Below are 13371 nucleotides of genomic sequence, written 5' to 3' on the forward strand. Positions count from 1 at the left end.
TACAAAAGCAGATGTGGTCATTGCCCCTATTGAGCCTGCAGCCTAGTGGGAAAGACAGACATCTGTCAAATAGTTACATAAATAAATGTAAATTTTCAGCCATATCAAGTGCTGCCAGGAGAGGGTCATTATGCATTGAGAGCATAGAACAGGATCTGACCTTGCTAAGGGATCAGAGAAGGCTTCCCTCAGGAAGAGTGTCCTGAGAACTTAGGGTGATTAGAGTTCACCAAGCAAAGAGGAAGGAAGAGTGGTCCAAACCCAGGGAGCACAGTACGTTTGAAGAACAAAACACCAGTGTGACTGGCATCCAGAAAACAAAGTGGGGGGAGTTAGAGGCCTTCACAGGGGGTCGAACCATCCAGGCTTTGGTGGCTTTTAGCCGCATTTCGAGTGGAAGTGAGGGTCAGAGTGAAGGTAGCACAATCAGATTTGTCTTTTACAACGATCATTCTGGAAGCCCTTGGAAGGCAAGGAGCCAGGAATGGTTGAGAGTTGCTAGAAGCTATTACAATGGTCCTGGGGAGAGATGATGGCAGCTTGGGCAAGGGCGGTGGAGATGACGATGGAGAGAAGCAGGGAGATGTGATGTCATGAGGAAGATAAAAGCCACAGGCTTTGTATTAGATGTAGGCATGAGAGAAGACTCCCAGGTTCCCAGCTTGCCAAATAGGGTGGGCGATGGTGCCCTTCACAGAGAATCAAGCATATCAGGAGGGCCAGGTGTGGGGGCCATGCCTTCATTGACTGGACCAGTTTTTCTAACCATTTCTCTCATTTCTGCTCTTTCAAACAGGGTAACTTCTTTCAAAATATTGGTTCCATCACCTTGTTTTCTGTTTTTGGTACAGCAATTTCTGCTTTTGTAGTAGGTGGAGGAATTTATTTTCTGGGTCAGGTAAGAAAAAACATCTGAAAAATTTTGAAAATCTTACATTCTTAGAGCTAGTGCAGGGAGGTGGGGTAGAGACACCTCATGGGGCATGGGGTTCACATTCAAGGTAAAAGCCCAACTGGAGGGAAATCCAGACTTATATGAGACACAGTAAAGTCAGGCTAAATTTGTGTTTCAACTTGTGTTTCAACTCAGTGTCCTCAAAGAGCTTTGATGTCTGAAGTTGAGTGAATTTTTCCCATAATCCTCAAAAGTATTTGTTTGCTCTTACTAGCAAACCAATATTGTCTTACGTTGGAATGCCTAAAAATAAAGCAGACTAGATACCACCAAGATCTTCAGATTATAACAATATCAGTTGTGTTGTTAGGTATATTTGTGTTTCAAAAATTACAGATGATTCTGAATATGTTCACTCAATTCTAACTCATCCATCTGTAGAGTTATACACTCTGGATTTTCCACCATTGCTAAACCAGTTCCCAGTATCATCAACTGGGTGTTTGGGGTTCAAATTATTTGAATTCATTCAAATCAGACCCACCTAGGAAGGAGTATCTGTGGTTTTGCATTATGCACATTTGTGCAGGTCAGTTCTTTCCCTTTATGGTCCGTAGCAGGAAGTTTACCTGTCCCGGTTCTGTAAAGTTCGAGGTTCAGACAGCGGGCGACAGGCAGATTTCTCCTATTTGTATCAGATGTGCTTGCTTCCTTCGATGGCTGTAGGCTAAAGCCCATTCCATCTGATTTCACCTTCACTACTGCCTCAGTGGCACCAGAATAAATGTCTGTCCTGCAACCTTCTTCATTGCCCAGCTTCTAGTACCAAATGTAATAAACTTTAGAGAAGAAAACTGTACTGAATTTGGCTTGAAAAACGTAGCATTCTTTGCCATACTTCTGTTGTATGATAATCAGATGCATGTCTAAACTAAAACTTGGGACTTTTTAAAAATGTTCAAGTGGTTTGAGGACTGAAGATGAATGTCCTTATCCATTTGTGATAAAGCACTAATGGACATTTTAATCTTCTTGGCTGTTCTCCAGGGGATTTTTTTGTGTCTGTGTGTTTGTGTGTTTTATTTTACAGGCTGATGTAATCTCTAAACTCAACATGACAGACAGGTAAATCTTTCATACTCTAACACTATGTGACTACTTTTGAAAAGTGTTCTCCATATTAGTTCCTGGGTGTGGTACCTCTCTGTTCTTTTTCTCTCTTTGTTTTGCTGATGATTTCTCTGTAGAATCTATTCTGAACTAATTCGGGTCCCTGGAATTAATCAAAAATAATTGAAGATCCCTAGTCAGAACATTGCTGATTGAAAGGATTAATTTAGTTTGAGCTCTGGAAGGAATAACTCATGAGTTAACTGCCCCCCAAACACACACACACCACATGCTGCACCATTGTTTTATTGTTAAGAATGCTCTTCAACTGGATTTATATCTTTTCAATGGCCACAATGGAAGTTGTCTTTCTCTGATTTATTAGGGATGAAGGGGGGAGTGAGGTGTGAATCTTTTTGCTCTGAATTTCCATTAAATTGGGTGGGGGTCCATTGGGGGAGCAGACGGGGCCAAGGGCTCTATTGCGCATGTCCTCCTCATTCTGAAATTACTCCAGTGAGCTCTCAGAGCTGCTGCCTCGGAGCCCAGTCCAGGAACTTCCATAATTAGCTTAGCAAGAGGCCACCTAGGCAGCTGTCTCTCAGATGGTGCCAGATCTAGTGCTGAAAAAGTGCACAAGCAGAGTTCAGCTTGGTTTCCCCGCTCTGAAAGTCCAGTGAGGATGCAGCCCTGCTCTGTGTTTCTGCATCCACAGCACTTGGTTCTGTCCTGTGGCACAGCTGGGGAGCTAGGAAGCGGGAGCACTCAGCCCAAGTCCCTCCCATCCGGTCAGCCAGAGCTTTCAGCCTTTAGCAGCACCTTGGGGACTAGAATCTTGGAGCCCTTTTCATGGGCAATGTGCCTCTGATAACATTAAATCCAATCTCTTTTCTCCCAGGGACATAAATTTCAGAGCTTTGGTTGTAGGATAGTTTTGATATATAAACAAGTAGCAAAAGTCACATTCCTATTCCATAAAGAACTGGAAATAAAACAGAACTGGTGCCCTGCATTTTGTAGGTATGTTGCCAGTGAAAAGAAATGCCCCAAGCCCAATCCAAGTAAAGGAAGAGGTCCCAGTGTTCAGTCCTTCAACCTGTTTAGGGCAACTGGTTAGAGACACAGAAAATTATTGATAAATTCTTATAAAATTGAATTGGGCAGATGATTGGGATGTTCAGGGGAGAGGAGTAAGAGAATTGTTCCTTAGACAAGCAGAATAACAGCCAGGTAGAGTTTCTTCCTCTGGGTGCAGACACTTTGTTTCCTGTGGAAAGTGACTGTCCCACTGCTGGGGAGTGTTCTGGAAAAGTTAGCCGCAGTGTAGACCCACACGCTGCAGGGCCTGGCAGAGCACGCCACAGGGGAAGCTGGCCAGGTGGCGAAAGAGAACCAGAGAGCACGCCCTGTCTGAAAGGAACAGCCACTTCTCAGCTCCACCTAGTAATCACCATTATGGGCCCAGAATTATTAGATATTAAAAAATTGTTTTCGCCACACTGGCGTGGCTCTCATTGGGCGTCGACCTATGAACCAGGAGGTCACGGTTCAATTCCCAGTTAGGGCGTATGCCGGAGTTGCAGGCTCAATCCCCAGTGTTGGGCAGGCAGGAGGCAGCCAATCAATGATTCTCTCTCATCATTGATCTTTCTATCTCTCTCTCCCTCTCCCTTCCTCTCTGAAATCAATAAAAATATATTTTTAAAAGTTTTTTTTTTCAAAAGAGGCCAGGTTTTTAGATATTAATAGGGAATTTTCTGCTTTTCAAATGTTGACAATTTATTCATTTCTTTAAAACACCATGCAAATCAAACATGGGACCCACAGACCTCTGCACTAGAGAAAACATTAAACCTAAAACTTTGTTGCACTCTATTTTAGTGATATTTCTGCTGGAGAGATATTTTACTCTTCAATGCATCCTGAATTATTTCACCATCCTAGACTATTTCCTTTTTGGTTTTTTGATGTTGCTATCCTTTGAGATGATGGAATCAAGAAAACACACTTTTAAGTTGAACTTCTAGCTTCTGATCTTTTTAAAAAACTGGGTCATGAAGGTGTGAAATGGAGCAACTGATGGCAAGGTCACATGACCCCTTAGATTCAGGCCTCTTGATGATTCAGGCAGTTCATAGTTCAGACTTTTCATAGTCACTGTCGGAAACGCCCTGCCCCAATTTAGATTCCCAACCAAAGCTAAATGTGTTACATAATTTATTCAAAGCATTTCCCCCAACCCTTTATTATGAACATACAGCAAAGGTGGACATTGTACAGTGGATACCCATATGACCATCACAGTGTCAGGAATCTCTTCTCTGCTGTCTCAGCTCAGCTAGTCTCTGATCCACTTTATCCTTGGGCACATTCACTCCATGTAGCCACACTGATGGCTCTGGGCTCACGTCATCCTTCAACCATCCCTGCCAAAGGGCCAACCTAATTCCCCATGACGTGGTAAAATGCCTGGTGATGGCCCTTGTTCACCAAGCCTGGGTCCCCCACCCACTCCTAGATGCCCAACGCAACTACATGAATGAAGGGAGAGTAAGGGAGGTGGCTCCCAAAAGGAAAATTGGGGTGCTATTACCAAAACCAGGGTGCATGGGTGTTCAGGAGGGAGAACCATGCCTGTCTGCTCTGCTGCATGGCACTAAAGGGTGGAGGGAGGGGCCAGCTGAGCCAAGCAAAGTCAGCACACAGCACACAACCCACCAGAGGCTCCCAAAGCTCTCCCCATCCCCACACTCCCCTCTGCCCCCGCCATTTCAGAATACACTTTTTAGACATTCTTCCTTCAAGGCCCCTGCGATGTCAGCATGGGTGATGAGAGTGGGGATAAAAGAAGAGAGATGAGAAGGTCTGAGCCTGGGTTGTAGCACAAGGGCTTCAAGGCCAGCTGCCAACCAGACAGGGCAGTTGTTTGGTGGCATTACCTGTCCTTCCCTCCAACCCACTCTCCACAAACCTCTCTGGGCCATGCTCAGTACCATTCCTGGGAATATATCCATGACTAAACACAGTACCCTCACCATGGCACTCACTGAAGGCGAGAGGCAGGTAAGGTCACAGCTCATAAGACATGTGACAGCTTCTGTGAGGACAGAAATCTGGGAACTGGCTCTGAGCTGAACCCATCTTTTGGGTCTGGCCCTCAGCTTGGGATCCAGAGGCTCTCCTTGAGGTGAGCAGGCTCTCCTAATAGAATTCACCTGAGTCAAACTCACAGGGAGCACCCAGGAAATCAGAACTGTAACTGGGAAGGCAGCCGAGCATCTCCCCCTGCCAGCACCCCTCTCCCTGAGCCCGAGTCCAGTGACCAATCAGGGTTGCTGCTGATGGTGGAGTGGACAGAGCCGTGTGGCTACCTCTTCCCTCACAGACTGCAGGCTGGGGAGCGGAGCGAAGGAGAGGTGGACAGTCTCTGGCTTACATCCCTCATGCGGGGCTGTCACGTTGGGGCTGTGTGCTTTGCCTGTGTTATAGAAGGAGCAGACTGACCATTCTGCTGGAGTAGAAAGAAGGCAGTGCCGGGCATAGCAGTGTGAGGGAATAGGAGGCTTCAGGAACACTGAGGTAGAAAACAGACAAACTGCTGAGAGAACGAATCATCCAGACTCCTCAGGTGGCCCACAAAGCCCCATGGGGTGATCTCCCTGGCCACCCTCTACCATCTCCTGACACTCGCCCTCACCCTCACCCTCACCATCACAGTACAGCTGCCACACTTGCCTTTTTGTTTCTCAGGCAACCAAGCTGAGTTCCACTTCAGAGGTGGCTTGCTGTTGCCACTGCCCACAGATCTTGGCCTGGCCATCTACTTCTTGTTCAGGTCCTTGTTCACATAAGTCATTTCTTCAGAGGCCTTTCCTGACCACCCAGTCTAACTGTCCCCCCACCCTTGGCCCCTACCAGGTTACTCTTCTCTCATTACCCTGATTTCCTGTGTAAAACATGCCATTTCTGAATTGGTCTGTTTCTAGATATTGCTATATCTAGTGGTGTGGTTAGGGGCAGCGACTCTGAGCCAGATGCCCTGTGTTTGAATCCTTGTTCACTGTCCCACCTTGGACAAGTTCCTTAACATCATTGTCCCTCAGTTTTCTCCTATGTAATTGGGGCAGTAATAGAGCCATCTCATATAGTGAATTACTGAGTTACTATATGTAAAGTGCTTAAGTGCCTAGGACATGGTAAATGCCACAGAAAGGTTTGCTGCTATTATTACCTTCAGTGCCTGAAACATATTTGGCCATTCATACATATTTGTTGGAGGAAATGAGACCTTCATTGGTACTGTCGACGAGAGCCGCTGGCCTGGTGGGAGGCAGCCCTGGGGCTGGTGCCTGCCAGCCAAGCCGCCCATCCTCTGGAGCACCTAGAGTTGCTGCTGGCTCTTGGCATTTTTTTAGATGTTACAAATATGAGTGGAGGCTGGGGTCGGTCACAGATGGTGGCAAGGGGCAAAGCAGAGGTCAGACCCGGGAGCCCATGGGTCATTTGGGGGAGGCCTCTGAGCTATCATGGTTCCAACTGCTCTGACCAAAAAGTCTGGGAACTTTAATGCATTTAAGCAAAAGTCTTCCATCTATCACTGGTCAAAGTGTTAATACTTATAGTGGGAAACGAGGCCATTCCTAACAACTCTTAGAGTGGGCACTTCACTGCTCCACCCACAATGTCAATTCACAGATAGCACAGGGAAAAATAGTGCATCTGTCATTACTTCAGCTATAGCGTGTGTATTTGTTATATCAAATATACTCCCTGGCTTTAATGCTTTAACATGTGGACCAAGTGTTGAGTGTTTCAGAGTTTGCCCTTCCTGTTCCCTTCTTTACAGTTTTGCATTTGGCTCCCTAATTTCTGCTGTCGATCCAGTGGCTACTATTGCCATTTTCAATGCACTCCACATAGACCCAGTGCTCAACATGCTGGTTTTTGGAGAGAGTATTCTCAACGATGCAGTCTCCATCGTGTTGACCAAGTAAGTGTGCTCTCTTCAAGGGACAGAACTAAAGGTCTCAGTAACAAAGGAACAGATGTTTCCATGCAGCTGTTTGTGCAGTTGCTTGTCCTCTGGGTGATCAGTTCACCCGCTTCTCCATCTTTCTGTCCTGACAAGCCCTGTTGTGCCCCAGGGATGCTGTCAAGGTCTAGCGATCCCCCTTTTCTGACCTACCTCTTAGCAGTAGTTTGGAGTGCAGCTTCTCATCTGCACCACTGGGGATGCTTATTAAATGTAGCATTCCCAGGCCCCACCCTCAGAGCTTCTAAGTTGGTCTGGGGTGAGTCCTAAGAACTTAGGTTTAACGATGATGGAGCAGCCGGTTGAGGCATGAGAGTTGGGACTGCATTGTTGCAGACAACAATAGACAGTCCTTACTCTTCCGCTTTGGAGTTGTTGCAGGTCACCTTCCTTTTCACAGCCATAACAGAAGGTAGTGATACTAATAGGCATCCCTTCGGAAGATGCTGTTGGGTGAAAGCCACGTTGGAAACTGCAGATCTTTTTCAAATGTTCATTGGTATTATTGCCCTTGTTGATAGTATCTGAGACATTAAAGGGGAGTCATCAAATGTCATTGGGGAAAGGAAATGAATTCAAGATCATTTCAAATGTGTTTATTTGATGCAGGGCTATTTCCTTGACCTCTGCATTTTGTGGCGTTCATTAGCATGCGTGAGCTGGAGACCCAAACAGTTTTGCCAAAAAACAGAAAAGGCACCAACAGTCAAAGCAGCTGAAGAAAAGAGCCCTGTGCAGTGTGTCGGAGACGAGCCATGAGAATTTTAGGAGCCAGCCAGTGTTCTGTTAGAGAATAGAATTTCCACGACCTGAATTCTGTCTTATTTCCTTTGTCACAAGGTTCCTTACTAAGCCTAACACTCTGTGGTAGTTAGCATTTTCTTAAAAGCTTTATTATAGACTACATTAGAAATTCTGATGTTGGACTAAAGGATATTTTATAATGGAAAGAGTCCCAATTTTGGAGTCAGGCTGACCTGGGCTCAAGTCCTAGAGGTGCCCCTGATAGCTGTGTGGTCCTGGGTCGGCTCTTTCACCTCTCTGAGTCACAGGTTTCTCCGTACTCAAGTGAGGGTGATAAAGCCTCCACCTAGGATTGGATTTGAGGATTGAATAGGTAAGTATGGTACTATGTGAAAAGCATCTGACGTCAATTAATGTGAGACCCTTTCCTCTTCTATTCCTGCCCCTATTATTGTTTCATTGTTTGCCCTGTTTTTAGCCTATTTTGTAGGAAGAACTGATCAAAGGTTGCCTATATTTTATTTTTCAATATATTTTTATTTATTTCAGAGAGGAAGGGAGAGGGAGAGAGAGAGAGATAGAAATATCAATGATGAGAGAGAATCATTGATCGATTGCCTCCTGCACACCGCACACTGGGGATCGAGCCCACAACCTGGGCATGTGCCCTGACCAGGAATCAAATGTGACCTTCTGGTCTGTAGGTCGACGCTCAATCACTGAGCCACGCTGGCCAGACTACATGTATTTTATTTTTATGAACTTATATCTTATATACTGTACTGCAGCTTTTCCACTGAACAGAGTTGATAAAATAATCTTCTACAACATCATTTTACTGGTTACAGAATATTCCTTTCTATGGATTTACTATGATCTATTTGACCAATTCCCTGTTATTGCCTTTTTTACATTTCTCTTGGTAAAAATTTCTATAGCTTCATTAGGAAATTCTCATACATCATGCTATAAGACCTTTAAGAAATCTGATGGTAGCCGAAACCGGTTTGGCTCAGTGGATAGAGCGTTGGCCTGCGGACTCAGGGGTCCCAGGTTCGATTCCGGTCGGGGGCATGTGCTGTGGTTGCGGGCACATCCCCAGAGGGGGTGTGCAGGAGGCAGCTGATCGATGTTTCTCTCTCATCGATGTTTCTAGCTCTCCCTCTCCCTTCCTCTCTGTAAAATATCAATAAAATATATTAAAAAAAAAAAAAAAAAAAAGAAATCTGATGGTAATATATTTTTCTTATTTAAGATCTACCCTGAAAGCTTCTTAGCTTTGGGTTTTCACTTTTTTTTTTTTAAATATATTTTATTGATATTTTACAGAGAGGAAGGGAGAGGGATAGAGAGTTAGAAACATCGACGAGAGAGAAACATCGATCAGCTGCCTCCTGCACACCTCCTACTGGAGATGTGCCCGCAACCAAGGTACATGCCCTTGACCGGAATCGAACCCGGGACCCTTCAGTCCGCAGGCCGACACTCTATCCACTGAGCCAAACCGGTTTTGGCTGGGTTTTCACTTTTATCTCATACTAGTAACCCAGTGCGTGAAATCGAGTGGCCCCGCCCACCCACATGCACCCCGCTCACGCCCACCACCCCGCCTTGACACTCTAACCCAGGGGTCCTCAAACTTTTTAAACAGGGGGCCAGTTCACTGTCCCTCAGACCGTTGGAGGGCCGGACTATAGTTAAAAAAAAAAACTATGAACAAATTCCTATGCGCACTGCGGGCCCGGGACGAGTCGGCTGCTAAGCAGGACATGAAGCAGCACCCGGCGGGCCGGATAAATGTCCTCGGCGGGCCGCATGTGGCCCATGGGCCGTGGTTTGAGGACCCCTGCTAACCTCTCCACCCAGAGCTCAAGCGTGCCTGGCCCTGCCCCTGACCCCTCCAGCCTTCTCTGGGTGCTTCAAGCCCCACCCTTGGTCCCGCGAGTCACCTCGGGCTGGTCCCGCCTCCTCCAGGTGCCTCCCCGCTTCCGCCCCATCTCCAGAGCAACACAGTGGCTCCGCCCCATCATGGCGATGGAGGAGAGCGTGGAAGCCTCCCGCCTGCTGCGGAGTTTTGAGCGCCACTCTCCTTCCCCTGGCAGGTGGGTGGCAGGCGCGCTGTGGTAGGTGGAGAAGGACTGGTGAGGGGGGGCGCTATGGGCTCTCACCCCCGCCCTCCCCGCCACGGGATGGTCCTGCCTCCTCTGGGTGCCTCCCCGCTTCCACCCCATCTCTGGAGCAACACGGCAGCTCCGCCCTGCCGCACACGCAGCCTCCTGCTGAATGGTCGTTACGGCATGAGGGCGTCACAACCATTAGCATATTAGCTCTTTATTATATAGGATTCTGGCTGCACATATTGAATATTTGTGATAAAGAATTTTGCCCAAACTGGAGATGACATCATGAGTTATTTTTATACATTAGGAGCTAAACTCAATGGTTTTGTTTCTAATTTTTTTTTTAAAAGAATCTGTCAAAAGTAGGACCTTTTCTGAGCTTTTCCATGTTTCTTTGCCACAAAAAGGCCAAAGATTAGGAGATAACTTTCTTTTTAAAATGAGAAATGATGGAGTCATTCATTATAAGTAGCCAGAGGTTCTTCCTGGAAAAAGTGCTTTTGAAGGTCAAGATCACCTATGATGACAGTTCCCCAAACTGCATCTGTAGACCACATGCATATATAGTTTCCAGCCTCCACTTCCACCACTACTGGGACACAGGCTCGGGTAGGAGTCACTGACTAAGCCATGTCCAGCCTCGCTGATTCTCCAGACACGCTACAGGCTGGTCATCCACCCTCAGCATTTGGTGATGGCCCTCTGTGTTCCAAACACTGTCCAGAGACCAGTTGGACTTGACAAATTCAATCCAAGGTGAGAGAAAGATGCTCACAAGGAAGTGAACACAGTGGTGCAAGGGGGCACTCTGAAGGATTTGAGTGAGGTTTCTCAGGTGAGCTGTCTTGTGAGCCATTTTCAGTTAGAAGAGGGAGATGGGGGAGAAAGGAGCATGGTGGGTGTGCTCTTTTTTGCATTACAGGAGGGAGCTATTGTCAGCATTCCTTGGTTTATAGGGTAGAATCACGTCTTGTTTTTAAGGGTATACTTAATAAATGATCGTTTTCAAAGTGATCTGACACGTTTATCTTTGCAACTGAATAGAGGAATGAATTACCCCTTTTTTTAAATATATTTTCATTGATTTCAGAGAGAGGAAGAAAGAGGGAGAGACGGAAACATAAATGATGAGAGAGAATCATCAATAGGCTGTCTCCTGCATGCCCCCTACTGGGGATAGAGCCCACAACCCAGGAATCAAACCAGGACCTCCTGGTTCATGGGTGGACGCTCAACCACTGAGACACACTGGCCCAGCATACCCCCTTCTTTAATGTTTCCATTTTCATAAGTGCCAGAAAGTTAAGAAGTATCTTCTGTTTCTTCATTAACTTTAATTAAATTGGTTTTAGCTTTGATTTGTTACTATGACAATTTATTCTTAAAATAATTGCTGTAGAGGAAACCTTTTGTTCTCTCCAGCTACAGCTTAAGCTCATGAAACGGAACCCGAAGCAGCATTGTCTTATATTCTTAAGGTGAGAGAAACATGACCTGAAAAAATAAAATGTAGACAATTACCAGGCCAGAAAGAATCCAATTCTGCTTTCATTTATCTTGAGTTCAGGAGCCATTGGCCTAAACCTTCTCTCCATAAAAAGAAAGCAGTGACACTAGCTGGTGTACCATCTGAGGGAGTCATCTGGGGTGGGGGCTAGATACTTACTGTATGCATGTGGCCCACAGATCATTTGGGAACGGTGGGTGATCTTAGCCTTTAAGAGCACTTTCCCAGAAAAGAACCCTTGTTGGATCCCAGCATTCCCCAAGGGGGATGGTAACCTGCGATCTACTAGGAAAGAAAGGAAATTGGCGGCAGCGGGGGGGGGTGGGGGGGGGGTGGTGTTGTAATTGTACATTTAGTGAGTTTGGAAAACATTTGTGTGAAAAAAAGTTAGATTAAAAAAAATGTTTTTGCAGGATTTCTCAGAACCTTTATTATGTTACATTGTACAGTGAATTGCCATGAAAGGCTTCCTGAGGTTATTTGATCAAGCTATCAGATTATCAGAAATTATCTTGCTTTAAAATTATACCAATTCATGAAATGTTGAATAATGAAGCTGAATATTACTATTGACAATTCTTCGCTTTGTGTACTGATTCAGCAAAAATTTATTGCGTGTCTTTTGTGTGTTAGGCTCTGCCTTAGGCCCTGGACATATGACAGTTAAACAGGATTGGTCCTCATGGAACGATTAGTTTTCACGTGCTGTGGAGAAGGCAAGCCACAGGAGAGCCTGTAAATGGCTGGCCTGTGCGAAGGGGTCCCTGAGGAAGTAACACTGACCCTGGGTTCTGAGAAACAAACCAGGAAGTTAGGGAGGCCCAGGAGATGAAAGGTGACTATAAGGAGGTGCCAGTCACAATGGGGCCTACCCTGAAGGAGGAGAAAATGGAATCAAGAGGTATGGCAGGGAGAGGAATCAGGTGGAAACACCATAGGGATTGGGCCAGGGAATAGAAAATAATGGTGGCCAGGAAACCTAGTTAAGAAGGAATGCAAAAATGTCACCACCCCTCCACTCTCTACTCTAAAACACAGAGGTAGCTGATTTTATCTCCCTTCTCACTGCCTGTTTAAACTACTGACCCGCATGCACAGTTGATCAAGGTTTGACTGCTATATGACCTTCCCAGGGTGGTGGTAACAGGCAGTCCACCATCTTGCCCCATTAGCGCAGGTGTGGATGTAGTTACCAAGTAACGCAGCAGGAAAAGGAAGTCACCCACCCCACCCTGAAATGGAAAATTCTGCAAGCCTGACTTTTTAAAAAGGCCTGCCTTATGGCACAAGCCTTCTTTGTCCCCAGCTTATAAAAGCAGCAAAGCAGAGCCAGCCCCAGAGTCAGTTTAGAGGACCATCCTTTCCTCTGTGCTGCCTCCCTTGTGCTCGAGCATAAGCTTAATAAAATCTGTCTGGAAATTTCTCTGGGGGGGCGGGGGCGGGAGGGTTCCTGTTGATTTCTATCCTGGGTAACTCAAGAACCCCAACTCCGTTAACAAGGTTATGCTAAGAAGACTAGGCTTCCTCCTACAAAGCAGCAGGAAACTGTTGATGGGTTTTGAATAGGCCAATAACCTGATCAGATGTGAATTTTATGGGGATCATTAAGGCCATTGAATGGAGAATGGGTTGGTCCCTAGGGAGACAAGGAGGTATAGAGAGAGCAGTGGGACAGCAGATAGTAGAGCAGAAAGGGAGAGAAGTGGATGGATTTAAGAGACAATCTGAAGGTATGATCAGACTGCAAGAGTAGGATATTTAATGAGAATAACTCCATTTTAGTGGTATAACGGTTTTCACTTTGGGGGTAAAACCAACAATTGAATTTAATGGCTTCTAACAGTTTTACTTGGTTCTTTTACAATGAAAGAAAAGTTCTTTCAATTCTTCCTCCTAAATCCACCCTCTCTGTACCCAACACTTGTACCCAATGACGGTTCTTCTTTAGGTGGCTCCATTCTAA

At 45.8% G+C, this 13371-nt stretch overlaps 1 protein-coding gene across 3 annotated transcripts in view; it reads left to right on the forward strand.

The window, feature by feature from the left end:
• Nucleotides 1-13371, forward strand: part of SLC9A8 (solute carrier family 9 member A8) — an 86649-nt gene that overhangs the window by 32107 nt on the left and 41171 nt on the right. For all 3 annotated transcript variants that reach the window (XR_013961380.1, XM_080683374.1, XM_080683375.1), the window contains 3 exons: nt 797-898; nt 1986-2020; nt 6852-6995. Coding sequence is in view for 2 of the 3 variants with exons in the window: in XM_080683374.1 (XP_080539500.1) it covers nt 797-898; nt 1986-2020; nt 6852-6995 (281 nt within the window). In the remaining variant the exon portion in view is untranslated. The remainder of the gene's footprint in view (nt 1-796; nt 899-1985; nt 2021-6851; nt 6996-13371) is intronic.

Source organism: Plecotus auritus (genome assembly GCF_963455305.1).
Source record: "Plecotus auritus genome assembly, chromosome: 8".
Classification (NCBI taxonomy): domain Eukaryota; kingdom Metazoa; phylum Chordata; class Mammalia; order Chiroptera; family Vespertilionidae; genus Plecotus; species Plecotus auritus.